We start from the raw sequence: 25,080 nt of genomic DNA on the forward strand, positions 1-25,080 counted from the left end.
CATTTGAAGTACAGTTTACACATGAGGCTTTATCAAGAGGGAATGAAAAGACTGAATATTATTACATTAATAGAACAGGAGGCATTAAAAGAACCACCAGGCATGGTAGCTTATGACTATAACCCCAACCCTTGGAAGGCTGAGGCAAGGGGATCACTGGTGAATTCCAGGCCAGGCTAAACTAGACAGTGAGTTCCTATGCAGCCTGAACCATATATAGCATGAGACCCTGTTTCAAATACCAAGACTAAAAAGAAAACAAAACTCCATAACCCATAGAGAAGTCACCTGCTTTATTACATAGATGACAATTTTTACAAGGGCACAAGTTAGGTATCAGTGTACCAAATTGGAAGACAAGGTATTCATGTCCAGATATCACTATCTTATGAAAAATGTATATGTATTCAATGTATGAAAGTTTTGAATGTTACTGATGTCAGGATCTGAGACTCACAAATAAAGCACAGAGAGTGACTCTTCTGACTTGAGTCAGTAATTCCCAAAGTGATCACTGAAGCACCGTGACATGATTTTTTCCTATGAAATGACTGAAAATATTAGTGGCTGTGCTTCATAAAATGTTGTTTAAGACAATCATTATAGGAAACACTATCAAGATTCATAATTGCACAAATCTGTAGGGTCTTGCATTTTTTATCACAAGTCACACTGCTGTCAAAACTCACAAAGAAGTAATGGTAGTATTTCAGAAACTGCTTGCTGTCTATGGTAGCAAACTGTTTAGCCAATCCATGTAAGTTCCTCGGCTGTAAATCTGCAATGCCGTAGGCCTGAGTCAGTGTGTACTCCAAGGTCCAGTTGGATTCTCCTTTTAGGTTTGCTTCTGTTAAGTTCAAATAATACTGCAACATGTCCTATATTAAAGACAGTAACAACCCCAGATCAGAGAGGTTTAAATATACAGCCCAAATACATTTCTATAAGAACTTCACTTCAGTTTGGCAATGGTGATGCATGCCTTTAATCCGAGCACTTGGGAGGCAGAAGCAGGTGGATCTCTGTACGTTCAAGGTCAGCCTGGTCTACACAAGTAGAAATACTGTTTAAATAAACAAACAAACAAAGACCCACATACATGCACACAAAAGATTGCAATACCAAAATCTTCTATCACTTTTTAAAAAAATTTAAAATACTGAAAAAAAATATAATAGTACATCATCCGGATATATAGTGAGATGTACAAAATAAAGAAACTTAAATTCTCAATGCTTAGAGATGACCACTTACAGTTTGTAGGCAGAATGAACTCCAATTTCTTCCTCTGGCCTTTTATTAATTGTGCTACAGCAGCTGGTAGAAATCAAGTGTATGCTGGAGGCAGCTGAGCCAGTCCCTGAACCCTGCCTGAGGGTCTCACATAGGCTGAGATGTCAGTTTGGCAGTTTGATGATATGGGAGTCCCCTCTGTGTGCTGTGATTACCATTAATGAATAAATAATCTGCCTTTGTCTGTTAATAGGGCAGAACTTAGGTAGGCAGGGAAAACTGGATTGAATTCTGAGAAAAAGAAGGCAGAGTCAGGGAGAAGCCATGGAGCCACCACCAGAGATGAATGCCGGAACTTTAGCTGGTAAGCCACTGCCACATAGTGATACACAGATTAATGGAGATGGGTTAAATTAAGATGTATGAGTTAGCCAATAAGAAACTAGAACTAATGGGTTAAGTAGTGATTTAATTAATACAGTTCCTGAGTGATTATTTTGGGGGTCTGGGTGGCCAGAAAATGAACAATTGGCCAAGCGGCCGGCTCCTACAGTTTGAAATTGTGATGTGTCCATTTTTCTGGGATGAATGGTGTACATCACCATCACAAAGAGAGATGGTCAGCCTTCTTACATCAAACTGTTCTAAAGTACAGAGCCACAAATGTGAGCCAGAGAATTTTTGCGACAAAAATAAATGGTCAATTTGAGTTTTTCTTTTAAAAACTTAACTTTCACAAACCTTTACTGAGCACTGAATATGAGCTAAGCATTATTCTAAATGCCTTTATAGATTTCTTTTCATGGAACCATCTTAGGAACTCATGAGTTATGTGCACGTGGCACACATAGGTATGTGCAGTAAACATATATGCATTTTGTGCATGTATAGGTGCCAGTGCTGTGGGGGCCACAAGACAACAATGAATTGCTCAACTGCTCTCCATCTGAAACAGGGTCTCTTCTGAAACAAGGTCTATTCACTGAACCTGGGGATCTCTTTATCAGCTAGAATGGACGGTGACAAACTTCAGGGGCTCTCCTGTCTCCACACCACTGCACTGGGGATCCTGACGTGCAGAGCCATGCCTGGCATTTTATGTGACTACTGGGTTTCTGAACTTAGGTTGTTATGGCTACCCAGTGAGCACCTTTATCCATGGAGCCATCTCCTCAGCCCACACAGTCATAGCTCAACCCCCATTTTAAAGAGCAACAAATTAGAACACAGAGGAACTTGGTAACAGCGGAAGACAGAACCAAAATCTGGGGCTTATACTTTTCCAAATAGTTGGGGTTGGAAGAAGAATAATTAATGTTTATTTTTCGGGATGACGATAATATATATCAACATGCACAAATAAGACTACATCCAGTGAAAATTTTTAAAAAGTGACAAGATTAGGGTTTGGGATGTAGCTCAGTTATGAAAGCGCCTACCTGCCTCATATATATATAAGGTCCTGAGCTCAGTACCCAGCACCCCATAAACCTGGGTAGGGGAGCACACACCTGGGATCCAAGCTCTTGGGAGACAGAGGCAAGAGGATCAGAAGTCTTAAAAATACAGCACATTTTAAGCCACCCTGCACTGTGTAAAATCTAATCTCAAAACAAACATATAAAAAAGGTCAGGAAACCCTTAAAGAGATAGTAACCTCCCACAAGCTAACCTTACCTACCCACCCATAGAGATGACAACAGACAGAACATCTTTAAGTAAGTACACCATGAGATAGCAACATCAAGGGCTTGCTGAGAAACATTCTACTAAATAAATGAAACCTTCAGTGACCTATATAAATATATACATGTGGGGTCAACTGAACTGCTCCAACTTACCAGCAATGTATAATCACCAGGTTTGTACTGAAAGAGTCGGACACCAGGATTGTTTGTCTCTTTTTGTAAAACTCCTTTCACTGGAGTAACAGCAGGTGCCACAAATGCCGAATTCATTGGATTTCCTGGACCAAAAACAAATAGGGCCTATATTATAACATTTTAATTTAACCGCAAAAATATGCATAACTTAGGTTAAGAGAACAATAGACAAATAGTATATGATCATTGATTGATCCTCTAATTGTAATTCCCTCAACATAATTAGTGTTCCTTTTGAGGAAATAAAGATATTTAATACCAAAACCAAAGCGCTATTACTGATTTTGTTAAGCAAATTAATGTTATTATGGTTATATATATATATATAGTATAATTTTTGACAATGAATATATAATTATACAGATCTATAACTGACTTTATGTTTGAAAGTCACTTTTAAACACTTCAGATAAGTATATGGCAGATAGTTGAGAGATGAAAGACAGTTATAGATGAGATAGATAAGTGATGATAGATAGATAGATAGATAGATAAATAGAAGATAGATAAATAGATAGATAGATAGATAGATAGATAGAAGATAGATAGTAGATAAATTAGATATAGATGATTGATACAGTCATAGATGACAGATAGATGATAGATTTTAGATAGACAGATAATTGACTGATTGATAGATAAATAGATGGTAGTGATGACAAAGATAATAGAGGATAAATAAATACAGCAAGATCTTGATACATATTAAATACAAATGATGAGTAAACAGGGATTTGCTGATCATATTTTTAACCTTTATATATGTTTGAAAAATTTTCACAAAAAACAAGTCTACTACAACTTACACATTTAAACAACAACAACAGCAACCACCACAAAACAATCTGGTTTTATTACCATGCCTAAAGCAAAGTTTCAATAATTATATAATAATCCGATTGACACAAGCTAGCATTTCAGAGACAGAAGCACGTAGACATGAGTTTGAGGCTATCCTAATTTCCATAGTGAGTTCCAGGCCCACCAGAGCTACACAGTGAGACTCTGTAAAAAAAAATCAAAATATTAAAATATTTTATACATATCTACTATAAGAACCACAAACCAGATTTATGTTTGGGCATAGAGGCATATGCCTTTAATCCAGCACTGGGGTAAGTAGAGGCAGGTAGATCCTTGTGAGTTCAAAACCAGCCTGGTGTACATAGTGAGTTCCAGGTCAGGCAGAGTGCCATAATGAATCTCTCTCTCTCTCAAAAAAAAAGTCATATTATGATCTAAAAAGATCAAACTTCAAAGTATTCATTGATATAATTTATTTCTAGATGAGAGATAAACATTTCAAAAATATTGTCAAAATATTGAAGAAAATTCAACTTGTTTTCCTCTTATCTAAATAAATCAAACTCTTATTGTTTCTTCTTATAACTTCTCCTAGTGTTCCTTTCTTTATTGTGAGTAACTGACAAGAGCAATTAAGAATGGGCTGAATATTTTAAGGCATTCTGTGAATTGCGTTCTGTCCTTCAAATCCTGGAAAAAAATAAAGTCTTACAAAGAGAAATTTGCACCTAGCAGGTAACTAACAAACAGTATTAGTTCTGCAAACTCAAGAGTCTAACAGAAACTTAAGAGTGAGCTAAGGTTTCAGAGGTTCTGTGCGTAAAACAAACAAGCAATACTGGCCCTACCCAGCTGACCAGAGCCAGAGCTTGTGGTGCAGAAATCTGGTCACGTGTCTAATCCTATTAGTTCGGCACTCGGCCTTTAACCATTCAAGATAAATAAGGAATGGCAAGGAACTTCGCTTTCAGACAAATCTTTAAATGCCCTAATCAGTGAGCACACTGGTCAGGCACAGCTGTGCTCCAGGAAGGTGGACTGGGACCTGCATGCAGGTCACATTCATTACCGTTTTTATCGGAGAGAACCATAAGGCTGTCTCTGTGGGTGTGGCCGTAGAACTGCCCGGCGATGACAGAGCTGTATTTTCTGAAAATCTCCACAAGTTTCTCGTTATAGTACTGCCTCACTGCTGGGGTAGCCGTTGCATAAGGAAGATAGCCCACTGGAACGTGCGCTATGATGTACACCTGGAAAAGGACATACGAGGGGGCACGTGACCGCTTGTCTGAGCATTTTCTTGTTACTAAATAAATGGCAGCTGGATACTCATGGCTGAACATAGAGTAACTAAAATTTAGAAAGCAAATACAATTTCTCTCATGTTTCTGGGAAGAAAGAAAAGAGCTGTAACTATGCAATGATGCATTATGGCATGTGTCTCATTTATACTGTATGGATGATATAAGAATATTGATCTCAGACAACTGAATTCTTAATACTTATATTAATTCCTGATTCTGCCCCAAGCTCAAGAAACAAATTTAGCCTTCGGTTAGTCCACTGCTAATTCTAGTCTATAGGATCTACCTTCTCCTTATTTTGCAGAGAGCTGTTGAGGGTATTTTCCAGCCATTCAAACTGATTTGCTGGGTCTGTCTTGTTCAGTGTCATGATATTTGGGCCATAGTAGAGGTTTGTGTTTAGGCTAATGATCCTCAAATCTGGATTGCTGGTAACTTTCTGTGAGTAAAAGCCACCTGTAAAAACAAATGCAAAATACACTTTAGGAACACGAACACACAAACATGAAAATACTGGGGAAGTCTTAAGGTCAACAATGTAGACTGGCATTCTCACTGGGTAAGAATCTAAGTTAGCAGTAACTGAAAAGGTACCATGTGTCAGGTCCAATGTGGAAGATTGGAAGGGAAGAATAGTTGCATCCAAAAAGAATGTTTGGGCAGTGAAATGAAATTGAATTTTTAAAAAATAGTAATTTATATTACAGTAAACCACAACTGCTCAAAATGCAGAGTTGTGGAATTACGTCCCAACTGTCACATCTATAATACATCTGAATTTCAGGGATCACTGCAGAAGACAGGGAAAAAAGATTGTAAGAGCCAGATGATCGGGGAGATTACATGTCCTAGAAATGTCAGAGAAGCTACAAGTGAAATCTCACCAATATGGTTGCCTAAATATGATTTGAACAAGGACACCACCAGTAGACATGCTAACATGGAAGGAGGAAAGATCACAGGCCTCACAGACATCAGCCGTAGATAAAGAATTACAGAAAACTAAGGAATAATGAAAATGGGAGAAATAGTTTTCCCCGGGCAAGAGCACACCAATTGGTTATCCAATACCAAATGCTCAGCCCTAGAAATATACATACAAGTAACATTACACAGACTGAGCAGATTTTGTTTACGTAGTTAGAAAGCTATAGCTCCATCTATCTATCCACTCACCCACCCACCAATCTGTCTCTATCTATCTATCTATCTATCTATCTATCTATCTATCTATCATCTATCCACATAAGTAACAACAAAGAAAATCCATGAATTTAAAAAGCAAGGCGGGAGAGAAAGATGCGAGAATTGGAAGGAGGAAAGGGAGAGAAGAAATTGTGCAACTATATTTTAATCTCAAAAAATAAAAAATAACAACTTATGCACTAGCTTCTAGTTTTAAATAATCGAACTTAAGAGGTACTATGAGACATAAAATCTAAAGAATGAAAATGCACAGGACCCTGCTAGGCACTGCCAGAAAGAGAACACATCAGACCCCACTCGCCTCACCCTTGAACCAGTGGAGACAATAGCAGAGAATCTTTTGGAGCATTAGGAGTGAGCCCCTCTATTCTGGTATCTGATTTCTTTGTCTTGTGCCCACTCACCAAACATCTATTTACATAGCTTTCAATCATGACTAATCACACAGTCTCTTTAACTTCCATTTTCATCCCTATAGTCACAACATATTATGATTTTTCCCACAGTAATAGCAGTGTGTGTGTGTGTGTGTGTGTGTGTGTGTGTGTGTGCGCGCGCGCACGCTGCATGGAGAGGCTGGAGGCCAACCTCTCTAGTATCATTCCTCAGATGCTATATATCTTGCTTATTGAGACAGGCCTCATTGGCCTGGCCCTCATTGACCTGGACCTCACCAGGCTAGGCTAAAGAAACTCAGAGCCCCAGAGATCCACCTGTATTCACCTCCCAAAAAAATTAAAAGAATTGAACTTTGCATAGTTACAACATATAGTAAGTAGCAAGGGGTAAACATTCTGCTATAGTTTAGATTTGAAATGTTCCCCAAGTTTATGTGTTGAAGGTTTGAGCCCTGATGAAGGTCTTATAGAGAGGCTACTAAATCACCAGGGGGCATGAGAATCACCCCACTAATAAACTAAATAGGATGTTGGAGGTAGGGTCCAGTCAGCTACAGGCAGCAGAACACAGGAGGAAGGTCTTCAGGGAATGTCTTTTGTCTGTTCACAGAGATTCCTGTGTTCTATCTCACTCTCTTTATCCCTCCTTCCTTCCCTCCCCCTCTCTTTTTTCCATCCTTCCTCCTTCCCTCTTTAGGTCTCTCTTACCTCCCTACTTCATTTGCTGAGAGCCATGAAGTAAGAACCTGTTCTCCACCATACCCATCTGCCATGCTCTCTTAGCTTCATCAGGGGCCTGAAGCCTTGGGGCTAGAATACCATGAGCCAGTGGACCTTTGAAAGCAGGAATTCAAATGAATCTTCTTCCCTCAAGATGTTTCCCTCGGGTATTTTTCAACAGGGCTGTTATGCTTACTAAATGCACATTACCATTTCAAAAGAGGAATGGGAGAATAAGAAGGAAGGCTCAGAGAAAAGCAGGATGACATCCATTGGGACGAACATTAACTCTTAACTCTATGGCTGACATAGAAGCTGGCATGGCAGTGTGTTATCAGCTTCAATGGGGCAGCCCTATGGCCTTCCTGACTGCATGGGCTGGCTCTGCTTGTAATTACATCTTCCCTTGGAGGATGTTCCACATCCCTGCATCTTTAACTTCTGTGATCTCCAAGCACCTTCACTCTACATCTTCACACATGATCAAATCATGCGCTGCCCAAGGGAGGAGAAGGAGAGACTATACCCAGGAGAACTCACCGTGCACTCTTCCTGCTACTTGCTATACACCTCAGAGCCCATCTGGAAACCTCAGGCTACCAGCTGTTCCCTCATAACCTTGTGCTTTTGAGGTAAAAGTATCTACTCTTTTTTCTCAATCCATTTTCCAATTAAAAACATACATATTTATTTATATTCACATTCAAAATACAGCTTTTTCTTCATGTGGAACGTCTTGGTTAAGGATGGGACAAGAATGCAAAAAGGTCCTTCATAAGGTAAACAGGTTCACATGTGTTCTAACACCACATTGCTGTTCATTGTCTTTAGTATAATGTCGGCACAAAGACTATCTAGAATCTGAAGGCCTAATCAAAAGTTAAAGATTTAAGTCTAAACAAGTAATAAAAAAAGGAAGCAAAACAGTGTTTCACTAACCTTTCCTTAATGTGCTAACGGCATCTTCATCCAGCCACGGTTTCCAGAGGTCGGCTACAGCACTGTAGACCTTGCTGGTGGCTATTGGCAGCTGGTCCTGGCCACAAAGAAGATAAGCAGCGATTGAAACTTTAAAGATCTTTGGACTAACTAAGGGGAGCATTTCTTGAGTGCTGACGATATTAGTTGTCTGTACACACTCTGTTCTCAGTCTGTAAGGAATGCCTATAACCTAGCTGAGAAAAGGTAGGCAAAAGGTGACACACTAAGTGTAGCATGTTGCCAAGCGCTACCATAGAGTCATAGGAGAACAAAACAAGAACATTGTGCCAAGCAAGAAGCAAAGGTAACTTTAGAGTAGGAATGGAGCAACAATTTCAAGTCGGCATTAAAGTAAAATAAATGGTCCAGACATAAACACAGCTCTACAGAGGTGTGTGCTATGTGTTGAGAGAAGCTCATGCTTAGGGCCTGGGCAGGGTTTAGATGGATGATGAGATAAAGAAGTACATTCCTGAGACAATGAAGGCAAGTTTGAGCATGTTTATGGAGTTACCCTGCACGTTTAAAGGCTTTCTATGGAGAAATTCTAATAAAATTTTACACTAGAATTCTCTAAAACTATATCCCAGATAGCTACAGCCTTTAGGGAAATTTGTTCTGAAATTTTCATGTTATATTTCATGTATATAAAGCTACAATGTGTAAGAGTGTGAGGGAGAATAAAAAGAGTTGGAGAGGGAAGAATAAATGATGGAAATGATAGAAATACAGTACTCATGTATGAAAGAGTAAAAAACACGTTTTTACATTAAGAAAAGATCAGGAAGGCATGGTAGTGCACACCTTTAATCCCAGCATTAGGGAGGGAATCAGAGACAGAAATAAAAAAGTAACAGAAAAAAATCACAAGGTAGAAACTGGAAATCAAGTTCAATGTGAGAGCACATGCTTAGCATGAGGGAGACCCTGGGATTAGCATGAGGGAGACCCTGGGATTAGCATGAGGGAGACCATGGGATTAGCATGAGGGAGACCATGGGATTAGCATGAGGGAGACCATGGGATTAGCATGAGGGAGACCATGGGATTAGCAAGAGGGAGACCATGGAATTAGCATGAGGGAGACCCTGGGATTAGCATGAGGGAGACCCTGGGTTTAGCATGTGGGAAACCCTGTGGTTAGCATAAGGGAGATCCTGGGTTTAGCATGTAGGAGACCCTGGGTTTAGCATGAAGGAGACCCTGGGATTAGCATGAGGGAGACCTGGGATTAGCATGAGGGAGACCATGGGTTTAGCATGAGGGAGACCCTGGGTTTAGCATGAGGGAGACCCTGGGTTTAGCATGTGGGAGACCCTGTGGTTAGCATAAGGGAGATCCTGGGCTTAGCATGTAGGAGACCCTGGGTTTAGCATGAGGGAGACCCTGGGTTTAGCATGTGGGAGACCCTGGGTTTAGCATGTGGGAGACCCTGAGATTAGCATGAGGGAGACCCTGGGTTTAGCATGTGGGAAATCCTGGATTCAATCTCCATCAGTATAACCTATAATCTAGAAATAGGAAGAAATGTAATTTGCATATATGCAGCCCAATTTACTTACAATTAGAACAATTTATAGAAGTTAGTAATTATATCTTTGACTTGCTTTAATATTTGACTTGAAGAAAAACAAAGATGAAGATAAAATAAAGCAAAATCTCAAAGAAATCCAAAAGGAATTCATGATTTAATAACCGAAACTTCTCTTACTGAGGACTTGGGAGTTGCCAGGAAATACATTACACCCTTTTCATATATTATGATTGATTTGCACAAAAGCTTTGCAAGGCGAATATTGTTACTCTTGTTGGTAAATGAGTGTCCTATGGAGGAGAACCATGTGAATTATCCAAGGCTAATCAAAGTCTCTGAGCAGGGAAGGATAGAACTGTAATTCTCATGAACAAATCTCTGTACAAATTGATCTCTTTTTTGTTTTGTTTTTGGGGGGAGGTTGCTTTTGTTTTTTGAGACAGGGCTTCTCTGTGTGTTGTGAGGAAGGCTGCTTGTTGGTTCCCAGCCACTTAGCCCTGAAATAATCACACAGAAACTGTATTAATTAAATCACTGCTTGGCCCATTAGCTCCAGCTTCTCTAACTCTTACGTATTAATTTAACCCATTTATATTATTTGTGTCTCTCCACGTGGTTGTGGATTACCGGCTAAAGTTTGGCTTACCAGCTAAAGTTCCAGCATCTGCCTCCAGTGGGGCTACATGGCTTCTCTCTGACTCTGCCTTCTTTCTCCCTGGATTCAGTTTAGTTTTCCCAGGCTACCTAAGTTCTGCCCTATCAACAGGCTAAGGCAGTTTCTTCATTCACCAATGGTATTCACAACATACAGAGGGGAATCCCACATCATCTGTGTAGCTCTGGCTGTCCTAAAACTCGCTCTGTAAACCAGGCTGGCCTGGAACTCACAGAGATCCACCTGTGCTGGGATTAAAGGTGAGCACCACTACTGTCCGGCTTGATTTTTACACAGCTGTAACAGGAAACTGCACCATGAATGAGTATGCACAGGCACCTTAACAAAGGGCTTCTGTGAGTGCTTGGAGTCAGGTCACATCAAGCATTTTGTCTTTAATCATATCTGAATCCGATAAGTTGGATTGGAACAGGGACCTTGGCTATTTTAACAGTTTTTCTAGTTGTGTCCTTAATCTACCTTAAATCAGAATGTGCTGATCTTTGTATGTCTCGTGTAAATGTAAATACTTGTCAATATTAACCTTGCTTGCTAAGTCTATCATAGAAATGGTAAATAAATAAGAAAACATACTGAAAGGACTGGGGAAATTTATGAAGTTTATAACAACAAAAAAAAGAATTAAAAATCCACAAACTATGAAATTTGCAACTAAAATATATTATTGGCATAAGATTTTATGAATTTTTTTTAATCTTTTGAAAATGCCCAAAACCCTCCTTGATAGTTATCCCAGGAGTACTTTCTTGAGACCCATTCATATGCCCCACCTATGGCATCATTTTGACAGTAACAACAGATAGTTATCCCAGGAGTACTTCCTTGAGACCCATTCATATGCCCCACCTATGGCATCATTTTGACAGTAACAACAGGGAAATCATCTAAGCTCTTCTGGAAGCTGAGGTCAGTTTTACCTGTGGCCAGTAGTCATGATTTCCCAGAGCAGGAAACACCTGGAGGTTTGGAAAAAGGTTCTGTACTGTCATGGTCATGTTAGTGATCACCTTTATAACAGTGCCTGTAGAGAGTTCAGGTATGGGGACATGCGGCGGGCTATCCCTGAAAAGGACACAGAAATTTTGTAAAGACTTCCTAGACTTATGCATGGCAACTTGTTGTAGCTATCATTATAGATGTCTCCTTTAAAATAACAAGTTAAAATTAAAGAGTCAAAGAATAGTCAATGGTTCAAAGGTGATGGCATACCCATAGTGCCAACTATTCAGCAGACAAAAGTAAGGGATGAATTGAGCCCAGTATTTCAAGATCAGCTTGAACACATAGCGAGACACAACCTCTAAAGGGGGTAGGAGAGTGAGGTGAGATAAATACTCTTCATCTGCCAACAATTCTACAAAAAGGGGAAAGGGGAATACAGGAAATTCTTGCTTATTTTATTGGCTGCCTGAAGATTTATAAGAAACCCCACAGGATTAGTAAGGTGTAGACTAGAGGACAAAAAGAATAGATTCAAATCTCTATTTTACCAGCAAGTAACTATATACATGTGGGCAAGCTGTTTAGAATTTCAGTGTCTTCATTTCCTTGCCTCTAACATGCAAATAATATGATCTATGGTCATACAGATTATTAAGTAGCAGAATAGAAATCAATTAAAACAGGACCCCACATAAAGTCAATACCTTACAAGGATTAGCAATACTTCATATTTCAGGAACTATATGACTCTCACCACAGTAGGATGTCTAAAATAGTTTTTATCACTAAGAATATTGATTATGTGGTCTAGTAATTTTTATATAACACACTTTATTAATTCTGAGAGTCTCACATATGGTCACAGGCACTCCCCATCCCCACTAACACATCCTAGATCAACACCCACCTTCCACTCCTTCCCCACTTCATGTCCCTCTTTTTGTTTTTTAACTCACTGAGTTCAGTTTGCACTGGCTATACACTCATAAGCGTGTGACCATCCACTGAAGCATAAGACCTAGCACATTTTAACACAAGCAATTCTTTATGAATGTAGCACACTAATGAAGATTACCATACCCTGTAGGACAATACTGCATTATTCAGAGTTTATATATGTATGTACTTACCCTGTCCATATCATGAAAGATGCTTCTTGTCCTGAATTCTTAATAAAATCAAATGCTGACAAAATGAGTTGATATGGAGAGTCACACAGGACATCTCCAAAAGGGCCGGGATTGGAGGCATTTGCACCTTTAGAGGAAGCACACACCTTGGTGTGGTCGTCTGTAATGTGGTAAGTAGGATCCAGATGCAAGTCAGTCACATGCCAAAACTGCCCTGTTGGTTAGAAAGGAAATACTGATAAATTTGTGCTTACAGAATGATTGAGACACCTGCTCCGCTCGGCACTGAAGGAAGCTGTCACAACTTCAGTCTTCTTACACCCAGAAGTTAAGCGCAACTCTCTCCTATGAGACAAAGAAGCGTCAAATAACAGAGGAACATACAACTCACCCGGGTGAACCAATGAGCTCAGAGTTAGCATGACGACTCAATAAAGACTCTAGTGCACAACAAAATGTTTGGTGCCAACTTTCTGAGAGGCCAGTGAGCTCATCTCATACTGTTTCAATAGCGTGTCTTCTCGCAGAATTTGAGATTTGGGGAATTATTTGCTTTACTCTTATAGAAAAACAATGACTTAAAGCATTATTGACTGTACTAGTAGATAGAGTGCAGAATCAGAAAATAGTTACCTCAGTTAATTTTTTTCTTTCTTTCTTTCTTTCTTTCTTTTTTTTTTTTTTTTTTTTTTTTTTTGGTTTTTTGAGACAGGGTTTAACCGCAGCTTTGGAGCCTGTCCTGGAACTAGCTCTTGTAAACCAGGCTGGCCTCAAACTCACAAAGATCACCTGCCTCTGCCTCTGCCTCTGCCTCCTGAGTATTGGGATTAAAGGCGTGCGCCACCACTGCCTGGCTCCACTTCAGTTAATTTTTACATAATCTCTTTCAGCATTAAAGAAAAAAAAGACATAAATCTTTAATAGTAGCCATGTGACAAAGATCCAGTTTCTCAGATATTCTTTAAAGCTAATTAGAAAAGCAACCATCATAGAGTTGTATGTTAATATTGTGGGAAGCAAATCTTCTTATTGAGCTCAGGGAAAAGCCAAATATTTATTTGACAGCAATCCTACTTGGAAATCATATTTGCTGCAGTCCATGGAAATCATGCAGTGAGATTTCAACTGGTAAAGCAGAGGGCTGACCCACCAGAATGAATGTGTTCTGATGGAGATAAACCCAGTTTGCAAGTATATTGGTTTATTTTTACAGTAGATCTCTTGTGAAGTCATAAGCACTCTCCCTTGGTCCCAAATTCAGCAAAGTATGGATTATTGGGCACAATTCTTTCCTATGTACTGGCATATTGGGTCAACCACACACATACTCTAGGACCTCCAGTAAGAAATTTAGTCACGCAGTCAATAACCTTGGACCCCACAGTCTAATCTTTGCTTTGTTCCCTGAGATACTTTAGAAGGCACCTCCCGCTGATTATATTCCATTTGGCAGGACATGCAGTCAGGAAAGGAGTCTTTCATATAGATCACATTTGGGGCCTTCAAAGATAAAGAGGAGTCCAAGCTCAGCGAATTGCCTTTGTTTTGTGTGTGTCTATAAATTGGAAACTTCACAGAACAGAGAGACCAGTAGGAGAAGAATAAAGGAACTGATGCAGAAAAGTACACAGTGGGGAGTTAATTTTGCCCTCAGATCTAAGTCCCATGCTTGCTCTAAGTCTCCTTCTGAGCCTTGAAAGGGACACTGAGGCTGGCAGTCAGAGGTCCCTGATACATATTAAGCAATATTACTTTATTGAAAGAATTATTAGAACAATCATAGTATTTTTCACTATGGATCTGTGTTATATGTCAGATGTGATTTATATGACAGATGTGGTATTACAAATTTTGTATATGTTGTATCATGTCATTCTCAAAAGGACTTTATGACATTGACTTACCATTTTGAGTTTATAGTAGAGATACTAATGGTGAGTGTGGTATGAATGACAAATAACCCCTACAGGGTCAGGCATTTGAATATTTAGTCCCCAGCTGCTGTTAAGGGACCTTGAGGAGGTGTAGCCTTGGTGGAGGAAGTACAGTGGGAACTTCAAGTTCATAGCCTCACTCTGCCTCTGCTTCCCAATTGTGGTTGAAAATGTGATCATTGGGTTTCCTGATCCAGCTCCCTGTGCTATGCCTTCATGCTGGAACTATAAACCCCAACAAACTCTTCCTGTTAGAAGCTGTCTTCAGAGTGGCATTTTATTACAGCAACAAAAGCTAACTAATACACCGACTCAAGTGGAAAATTCAGTAAGCATACACACGTATATGACCCCTCACGTAAAGGAGCCTATATGATGAAGAACCCTTAGGTTTTCTTACATATAATAAACCACTGTACTGCTTCCTCACATAAAAGTAACACTGAGATTTCTCCAGCTTTTCTAGTAATGATGCTTTTTACTTTTCTGACAGTATAGGACCCTTTAGGGAAACAGAGCTAAATTTTGGAATGACAGAAGAGAAAACACTTTCCTTATTTTGTTTTAATTCTCATACAAATTTAGTGAGTATATTCTTTGCACTTTTTTTCCCGCTTGTTCTCCTTAATTGTTCTTCAAAATAGCCTTCCAACTATGCTATGCAAACATACTTAAAAGAGTTTTGAACTCATTCTGATTCCAAGTTACATCTGAAATGCATCGGAAGGGACATAGCAAAGCAAGGAGAATAACTGCAAACTTTTTAAGCTGTGCAAAATTGATTAAAAAAAAAACAATAGGAAAAGCGAAGTGCAAACAGTTACGATGGTGCTTTGACTGTTGATCTGGGGCGTGCCTATGAGGAACTCTTGAGACTTGATGTAGAAAGACCCAGCCCACAATGGAGGGCACGAGGCCCAAGGCAGGCAGTCCTGGATTGTGCAAGTGTGAAGAGAACTGGGCACAAGTAAGCATGCATCGTTTCTTCTCTGTCTACTCCTGACGGTGGATGTGACCAACTGCCTTACATTTCTGTTCTGACTGCACAACAACAATGGGGTAACCATTTGATTATAGCCACAGACATGAAATTAAGACAGCAGTGGACGTGCTAAGTAGCAATGACAAGTTATTGTTTTGGTGGTCAGTTCTTGCCAAAGTCCTCATAATTGTGTAGCAAGGGTTTAATATGTAAGAAAAAGAAGGCATGAACTCCAGATGAAAGTTGAAACGAAACATTATCCATCATCAATTACTCAGTACTCAAGTCAGTATGTTAAAACAGGAATCGAACATAATTTCTTTCTTTCCACAAAGCAGAAAATGCCCGAAACTTTATCTTGAGTTCAGATATACTCTATCCCAGCACACACAACAAAGGAGACAAATGGATTGCAATTATCACGTGGGATGCCCTTCTATCTCATTTCTGTGTGCACCTGTGTTTAGATTATTTGTATAAAGTAAATATGCAGTAATTACACATAAAACAGAATAGTGTTTGACAGCAGAGACAGACAGCCTGATTTCCATTATAAACTCTACCACCCAGAGATTCAATCTCTGTGATCTTGGCCTGTTTCATTTGCCAGATGGGAATGTAATGTTGTCCTCTAAGATAACAGGTAATTTAGCACTAGCAGAAAGCAAGTCCTTAAAAAGCACATGACACCGAGCAAACCACATGTTAACTTTGCTATTATAAGCCTGCCATATGAAATTTAATTTCCCCATTTGTTTGTAACCATTCAAGTTCAAGTCCTTAGGACATGTTTAGTACTTTACTGTAGGCTTTTCTCCATTATTGCTATAGCAGACAGGGAACTGGAGTGCACGGGATTAAACCGAAGTCGAATATCAAAAAGAACAGGCCTGAGACACTGATTCGGGAATCTCACCGCAGAACACATGTGGTTTATAACCATTGTACACGGCCTCTCATATCCTTAGTCAAATGGGCTGCCTGACATGGAAGTAGATAATGCTGTCTACATGTAAAACACAGTGAAGATTAAAGTGAATGAGATCATAAACAGATTAAATTTTCATAATCCAAAACTTGAAATGGACTAGGGCACATCCCTCTGACAGAATCCAGTACCTGGTTCACAGAGTTGTAAGAATGGGAATTTGTCTGACAGGTTGGGCCCTTAACGAAGAGGCTTTAATTTATAACTAATGACATTTAGGCAAAGGCAAATTTCAGGATTCCCTCCCTATCATGTGAGTAGTCAATGAGGGCTGAGCTAGAGCCAGTTTCTCCAGATGTCAAGGTCCTGTTTCTGCCATATCACACTACTGGACAGACAAATGTGGGGGCAATAGTTTCACTGAAGGATGGCTATAAACGTGTCAGAACCTCTGGAGGCTTTACATCCTAGCTTTCATGAAATTGTACATAAATTGTGTGTGTGTGTGTGTGTGTGTGTGTGTGTGTGTGTGTGTGTTTCCACCAATCTGGTCTGTGATACATTCAGTAACACACTGGAGTCAAATTTTTTTAGCACACACTCCAAAGTTCTTTACCAAAATTGCCCACCCATTCTCCAGTTAATTTTTTCAAAGATTTCTCAAAATATATGCGTTCCATATATCTGGATAGAGAAATGCTTGAAATTTTTCTAGACAGATGCTCAAAATTTTCAAAAAAAGGGCTGGAGAGATGGTTCAGTGGTTAAGAGCATTGCCTGCTCTTCCAAAGGTCCTGAGTTCAATTCCCAGCAACCACATGGTGGCTCACAACCATCTGTAATGAGATCTGGTGCCCGCTTCTGGCCTGCAGGCATACATGTAGAAATTGTATACATAATAAATAAATAAATATTAAAAAAAATTAAGTCAAAGAAAGTTTAATAATTTTTCCCAATGAACCACAACTGTATGGACAAAAGTTGTATGGACAACTGTATGTAGTTGTTTAAACAGATGTTGGTTAATCTGTTTATCATGTCAGTTGCTGTGGGCTAAATACACCAAAAGGTGGCAGTCTATTAAATCTTAAAAAAAAAAAAAAAAAAAAAAAAAAGTCAAGCAACACTAGGGTGGTTGTCTGTCCTCTAGTAACCTGAACTTGGATGGGAGAAAACTGGGACTGGGAGTTTAAACACAGTTAGGAAACAAGCAGAAGCCGGGCTGGGTTGAAGTTGTGGGTGAATGCAAGGGAGAAAAAGGGGATATCATCGAGTAAAATGATCCATGCGTTGTGAAACCACTGAGTCAACCCATCTGGACTTTACAGTTAGCGTCTCTCCCTTCCCAGGCAATGGGAGGTGATTCAACCCTGTCACCTCTCCTACCAAAACAGGAAGCTAAATCAAGCAGATTCAATGACACACCCCCCCCCCCCAGCAAGTTTGCACGAAGACTTTCAACAATTAACTCATTAATGCTAAAAAAGAATTTTGCCTGTGGTGCAACCTGAGACTTTTTTAGGTCAAAATCCTGAACAGTCACAAATTTAAATAGCAAATTCCCGGTGCTGAGGTAGCTGTCTTACATATACAATTCCAGCAGAATATAAAAAATAAAAATAAACACAAGGCAACAGTATGCATATATCTACACTTGGGGGTGGGGTGTTCTGTTATGATTGTTATTTGCCAGAGTTGGCAAACCAGATATGTAATTGTTGCTTGTAAAATTTTGGCAATAAGTCACGTGCACTTCATGTTCAGGCAAAGAGACTGGATCCACCCCAGAATATCCCTGAAGTCTTGTGCAGATAAAACAGCAGCTTAGAGAGACGTAAGAAAGAAGGAGAATTTTAGTCCTCAGTACTGACGAATGTCTCCAGGACAGCTATCTCCTCAAATCAAAACAGAACCCCTACTCTTAGCAACATCACTCCAGAGGCAGCAAATTATTTTTAAAGGAAGCTTAAAATAAGAGATGGGAGGGGACCTTAGTTTTTGAAACCCAGAAGGCATCCTACAGTCTTTCTAAACAATCTATCGGTCGGAAGAGGAATCCCCAAGGGCGATCAGAAGTGTTTAACTGGCCCCATTCCCACAAGTCTGGATTCAGTAATTTTGGAGTGAGGCTGAAATTAGTAGCATTTTACCAAGTTTGGGAGCTGTTGTTTTCTGCTGCTTCTGCTGTGGACTAGGGGACCGAGGCGGGCAGGGGGCGGGGCAGGCACCGGGTTAAATGTCAAAGAACTGAACTGTTCACCACTCAAAAACCTAAGTGCACCAAGGGATAAAGGAGGGCTCATGAGTTTTATTTATGAAAGGACGAGAAGCCCGGAGGCCCGGAGAAGCAGAAAAAGCCTCTGACTTCACTGAGAACAGGCAGAGGAACGCTTTGTTTAGGACCTAAATGTGGGAATTTTGTCTGTCCCCCTCTGTTCTGGGCACACTGGATGACTTAGGGAGCACCCACAGCAAGTCTTAGCTGCCTTTTCCATGGGACAGCAGCTTTGGCTGTCCTCCTCCAGAAGCAAAACAACTCAGACCCAGGATGTAAACAAACGCCCAGCAGACTGTTCGATATGCTCGCCCACGGGGCTCCCCCAAGATGACCCGGTCCCAGCGACCTTGCTGTTTGGCCTTGAACCACATAGTAGCCAGCGTGGCCGCGTCCTATGCCCAGCCGCCCACGCACCGTCGGCGACTTGGCCGGTCCCTTCCACAGTCCCGTGTACAATCGCGATCCACTCACCCACAGCTGGAGCGCGACCGGAGGGCGCCAGGGGCACCCCGAGACCCGGGTCGCAGAGCCAGGCAGCCAGCAGGCAGCAGAAGGTGGCCAGCAATGCCATGGCGAGCAGCGGGCACTGCCCCGGGAAGCTAGGCTAGGGCTAAGGCGCCGCTGGGACCCACAGGCCCCGGGGGTGGGGAGGAAGCCAGAGTCTCTCCGGGTGTAGACGCCCAGATCACGTGCAAGGACAGATTTCCCCTGAGCAGGAGTTCTCCTGACCTTCCGGACTCTAATTTTATTTTAACATGCCTTCTTATTTCCTAGGTCCCTGGGAAGGAATGTTCCTGTGCCAGCCCTATGCAAATTATCTTCCCTGAACGTCAGGAACACCTACCTGACAGAGCCACTTAGGGCAGGTGCAAGAAGGAGGCGGGGAAAACCCTGAAGTGTGCTTAAGACACTTGAGTTGCAGAGTGGATCTGGATTTCCTCAGTATCTTCCCCAGCAAGGGGACTGAAATGAAAATCCCCAGGCCTTTGGCCGGCTCTGCTGAATCAACAACACTCCGGGAATGGAATCCAGCAGTGTGTTGGCTTCACTGGCCTCCAAGGTGATGGGGCAGGTGGAGTTTGCAAACCACATCCCAATTTCACCAGGCCGAATGTTTTCCCCCACAACTGAGTTACAGCATGCCCTTATGCAATATACCTGGTAAATACACAGAGAATGTTGATTTTACACTCCAAAGGAAGTTTTGGAAACTATTTTGGCAAACAAGCCAGAATGCCCACACTGTGGTTAACGTGTATTCTGTGTCCCTTCTCTTGGCGTTTATGAGAATGCGATCTCTTTCAAATAAAGCCAATGATTTTAGTTTATAAGGCGTGGGATTTCTATGGTCATTGAGCGTACCTTTGAGAAACATTCGCCTCATTAAAGATGTGAGCTGGAGCAGCTGGAGCACCTTGAAGCTGTGCTGTGTTAAGAGAGCCTCCAAAATACTACGCTTTAGCTGAGTTGGAGGGAACTTGCTGTGGGAAAATGGATATTTTAGGTGGAAAGCCGAACTTTTCCAGGGATCTCTTGGCCCCATTAATAATCAGTTGCCTTAACTTGTGTATCTAGCATATCCTTCTCATGACTAACAGAGTAACTTAGAATACATTACTAAGCTTAACTGCTCTTTAGATTCATCCAACCCTAAAATTAAGAATACTACATCAAAACTCTATAGATTGTCTACTTGGGTTGATATTTTTCTACTATGAACATAACTGGTAAAAGTATTGATTTATTACTTTCTCTGTTCTGTAGCTATACAATTTTCTATAACCTATTTCATGCTGGACCAATAATTTAGAAAAACTTGAATCTGTATTCCTGTCCGAGGATCGTGCATAGGTCCAGAATACATTATTTTTATATTTTCTTGAGGTAATTTTGCCAAGGTATTTTACAGATAAGTTTTCCACCAGAGAAAACTTATATCCTGGATGACCTAACGATTGTATCTCTTGAAAAGGATTTTTAAGTGAACACGGACTCCCTTTTCAGATCCTGCCAGACTCCTCCCAGGCTTGCTTTAGCTTCCCTGCATTCCGAGTGTTACAAAAACCACAGAAGCTGGGGGGTGGTGGCATTCGCCTTTAATCCCAGCACTCAGGAGGCAGAGACAAGTGGTCTACAAGAACTGGTTCCAGGACTGACTCCAAAGCTACAGAGAAAACACAGTAATTTCCAGTGGCAGTTTCTCAGTCTGCAATCTAAAAAGCGTAGGACAATGAGGACTACTGAGAATTCAAGAACAATGGCAATGGGTTTTTGATCCTACTGCACATACTGGCTTTGTGGGAGCCTAGGCAGTTTGGATGCTCACCTTACTAGACCTGGATGGAGGTGGGTGGTCCTTGGACTTCCCACAGGACAGGGAACCCTGATTGCTCTTCGGGCTGATGAGGGAGGGGGACTTGACTGGCGGAGGGGGAGGAAATGGGAGGCGGTGGCAGGGAGGAGGCAGAAATCTTAAATAAATAAATAAAATAAAATAAAAGAGAACCAGGAAAAGGATAGTGAGCCTGAGATGAAGAGCAAATTATTATTAGTAAGATAACATAATTATGACTGTTTTAACAGAAAATGAGCAGGTTATAACAATGTCAATTTTTGCTAATTCTTGTCAGAACCCTACCGGACAGTTTATAGCCAATTAGAAGTTTTTTGTTTGTTTGTTTGTTTCTTTTTTCCAGCTGGCTATAGGACTATACTCAGGTATACAGGACTTATGTATATCCCAGAGCATTTAGAGCAAGACTCTTTTAAAGGCAAAAACCACAAACTGGTATCTCACTTTGCAGCTGCAGGGGCAATGATGCCCCAGCTAATATAAGATAAGGAGCTAGTTCCAGGACAGGCTCCAAAACCACAGAGAAACCCTGACTCGAAAAAACCAAAAAAAAAGAAAAAAGAAAAAAAGATAAGATAGCTGGGGCATCTTGGCCCCAGGTCCTAAAGTAGAGTTGAGTAATTTTCCATGGGATTCTCCATTAAGGAGATCAAATTCTAGTTCAACCTGAACTGACCTCTCTCTGTGTGCTATCTTACTCTGTCACGCGCTTTTTCTTTGGTTTTGTTTTCAATTTCTAAGGCATATTACTGGAAGTAAATTGGTTGTGAAATAATTTTTTAGTTAAGCAAAATGCAAGCTACGTGATGGTGGTGCATACCATTAATCCAAACCCTCAGGAAGCAGTGGCAGGCTGATCTCTGTGAGCTGGAGGCCACCCTGGTCTACATAATGAGTTCCAGGACAGTTAGAGCCAGGGCTTTTACATAGAGAAACCCAGTCTCCTAAAATTTAAAAGAAGGAGGAAGAGGAGGAGGGAGAGAAGAGAAAGAGGAGGAGAAGAAAGAGGAGGAGGGGAAGGAGGAGGAGAACGAGAAGGAGGAGGAGAAATAGAAGAAAAGAAGAAGAAGAAGAAGAAGAAGAAGAAGAAGAAGAAGAAGAAGAAGAAGACAGCACACACATTGTGAAACCTTGAAATGCTTGAAATCCAAACATGCTAAAGTGTGAAATGAGTGATGGAAGCTCCAGCCTCCCATCTACTTCACCTTCTTTTGTTTTCCTTCCTACTCAGTGGGAAGCTCCAGGTGTCAGTGTCTTACATGTGACTGTACAGGCAATGGAAGCCTGTATCTTTAGGTCTCCTGGCTCCAACGTTCATTTTCACCTTGTTTTTCTGGAACAGGGAAAATGGACATAAAGACAAAAAAAGAAAATTCTGATGACTGACTCTCGGTGGTTGTTACAGTTTCATCTCTGCTGCTGATGAAATACTCAACCGAAAGAGTTCATGGAAGGTGTCTTAGTCTATGACAGTGTTCTATTGCTGTGGATAGACACCGTGACCACAAAAACTCTTAGAAAGCATTCAGTTGGAGCTAGCTTCCAGTTTCAGAGGTTTATTTCATTCTCATCAAGGTGGGGCACATGGCAGCATGCAGGCAGGCATGGTGCTAAAGGAGTAGCTGAGAATTCACAACTCCATATGAAGACAATAGGAAGAGAGCACCACTGGGCCCAGCTTGGGCTTTTGAAACCTCAAAACCTACTCCCCAGAGACTTCCTCTAACAATATCATACCTCCCAATCCTTTCAAAGAGTGTCACTCCCTAAGCATTCTGAACCTATGGGGGGGGGTCATTCCTATTCAAACCACTACAGAAGAAAAAGGTTTATTGTATAGACTACAATCCATCATGAAGGGATGCTAGAGCACACACTCAAGATGGAGCTTGAAGCAAAAACTGAAGGAATGAGATTGGCTCTCCTATAGACTCATGCTTAGCTAGAGTCTTAAGCCCAGAACCACTTGCCTAGGGAATGGGGTCACAGACAGTGGACTAGGCTCTCCTCTGTCTGTTAACAATTAAGACTCAACATATATGTCTACAGGCCAATCTGATCTGGGCAGTCTCCACATTAAGATTCTTTTCAGGTGAACTTAAGCTATGGCAAGTCGATAGCTAATGCTAACTAGTAGAGCGGTCTGTGACTAGATTTTATAGAACAGTTTTCAGGTTGGTTTGTATTTTTGAGAACTGGAAATTTCCAAAGTGGTGGTTCCTTATTCTCTTGGTCAAATTGCCCTTGGTCATGGTAAATATCCCCTTTTCTTTAGCAATATGTGTATGAGAAAGGGGGTGATGAAAAGTTAGTAGTATCTACAGATTATTAAGGAAAATATAATTTGATTTGAAAAAATTAGGTTCCAACTACTTCTTAAAATTTAAGAAATAGAACTATCTATTAATACTATTTCTATAAATATATACATACTCTACCACTGCAGCTCTCAATTATTTTTATCCCATTGTGATGTCATTTCCCACTCGGACCCCCCAAACACCGTTCTATTCTTTAATGTTTTGGAAATGAATACCAGTAGGCTCTGTTTTTGTTGTATTGCAATGATCTGAAGAGAAATCCCACCCTTAGTTCATCAGGCCAGAGTCCATGCTTCCAAAGCAAGTGTCTGCAGCGGAGACAAGGTCCTATTCTTAATTTTTAAAAAGAGTGGGCTTTGTAGGACCAATGACTTTAATAGATAATCTTACTTTAACAGTAATATTTGTATATTTAAATGTTCAATTTTGTATTTTTATGTGCTATATTAAAGTACATGTTGAGTGGTTAGAGAGACAGCTCAATGTTTAAGGGCACTTATACTCTTTCAGAGAACTAGAGTTTCATTCCCAATGCTCAAGACTGGTGGCTCACAATCACTCTAGCTACAAAATATCTGACACACTCTTCTGGCCTCTGTGGGCACCCATGTGCTCTTACATGCAGGCACTCACACAAATACACACAAATATGTGCAATACACACACTCAAATTTATAGTATTCTAAAGTGCACATTAACTACCTTTAATATAGAAACTGGAAATTTCTCCGAAGTCCTCAACTGACATGACACAAAGGGGCGATTCAATTCCAAACTTTACTTGCTGATTCTAGCCAAAATTCAAGTGCATTGTAATATTTTACAAAATTGTTTCCAAGTATGTGAAAAGGGTGCAAATGAAACATAAATGAATTTTGTGTTTAGATCATATTTCTAAGATACCTTGTTATGTACATGTATATCCCATAATGCAAAACCCTTTTGGTCCCAAGTATTTTGGGTAAGGAACACTGAGCCTGTCATATAGCAATCAGGTAGCAGCATCATTGTAGTGAACTACCTAAATTATAGGATAATTTCTCGCATTTTATATTTTGACTTTGAGATCACTTATAAAAATGTAAGGAAACCACAAGATTGCATTAACTGAGCATTATTTATTTCCCCGAAAAAAATATGCCCCACGTAGACACTTATGTACTAAAGTCAACAGAGGAAAGGCTGCCTCGGGAATAATCACAATAAAATCTTGCAGTATTGTTTTAGAAGGAAAACACTGGGCTTTGCCATTCTCAGTATTATCTGCTACTCATGAGAACTTAGCCAGGCAGCTTTAACCCTTAGTTTACCCCATTGGTAGAATACATACAATATTCCCTGCCTTGTCTCATATCATGGGTTGAGAAAAACGACTAAAGAGCATTTAACAAGAAACAAAACATAGTCTCATTTCTTCGTATCACAAATGCAGCACAGCTATAAGAGGTATTTGTTTTGGTTTGGTCTGTTGCC

The 25,080-nt window shown here is 40.4% G+C and overlaps 1 protein-coding gene across 1 annotated transcript; it reads right to left on the minus strand.

Annotated features, from left to right (window-relative positions):
- Positions 1–276: 276 nt before the first annotated feature.
- Smpdl3a (sphingomyelin phosphodiesterase acid like 3A) lies at positions 277–19,706 on the minus strand. The gene is made up of 8 exons (XM_041653842.1): positions 19,405–19,706; positions 12,812–13,025; positions 11,657–11,801; positions 8,488–8,584; positions 5,511–5,680; positions 4,990–5,170; positions 3,075–3,199; positions 277–878 (listed from the first exon to the last, which is right to left on the minus strand). The coding sequence occupies exons 1-8, from the start codon at positions 19,502–19,504 to the stop codon at positions 561–563; spliced, it is 1,350 nt and encodes a 449-aa protein (XP_041509776.1). The 5' UTR covers positions 19,505–19,706; the 3' UTR covers positions 277–560.
- Between the last annotated feature and the right edge of the window lie 5,374 nt (positions 19,707–25,080).

This window comes from Microtus oregoni, unplaced genomic scaffold (genome assembly GCF_018167655.1).
Source record: "Microtus oregoni isolate MIOR12 unplaced genomic scaffold, Mior012 000006F_ref0000085, whole genome shotgun sequence".
NCBI lineage: Eukaryota > Metazoa > Chordata > Mammalia > Rodentia > Cricetidae > Microtus > Microtus oregoni.

Bases quoted from the DNA above. Each gene is read 5' to 3' on its own strand.
- Smpdl3a (XM_041653842.1), bottom strand. From the start codon at position 19,504: ATGGCATTGCTGGCCACCTTCTGCTGCCTGCTGGCTGCCTGGCTCTGC. The intron at 8,585-11,656 runs GTAAAACTGACC...CTTTGTGGCCAG, and splicing joins ATCATGACTACTGGCCACAG to GACCAGCTGCCAATAGCCAC. The intron at 3,200-4,989 runs GTAATGAATGTG...TTTTTGGTCCAG, and splicing joins GGTTCTCTCCGATAAAAACG to GAAATCCAATGAATTCGGCA.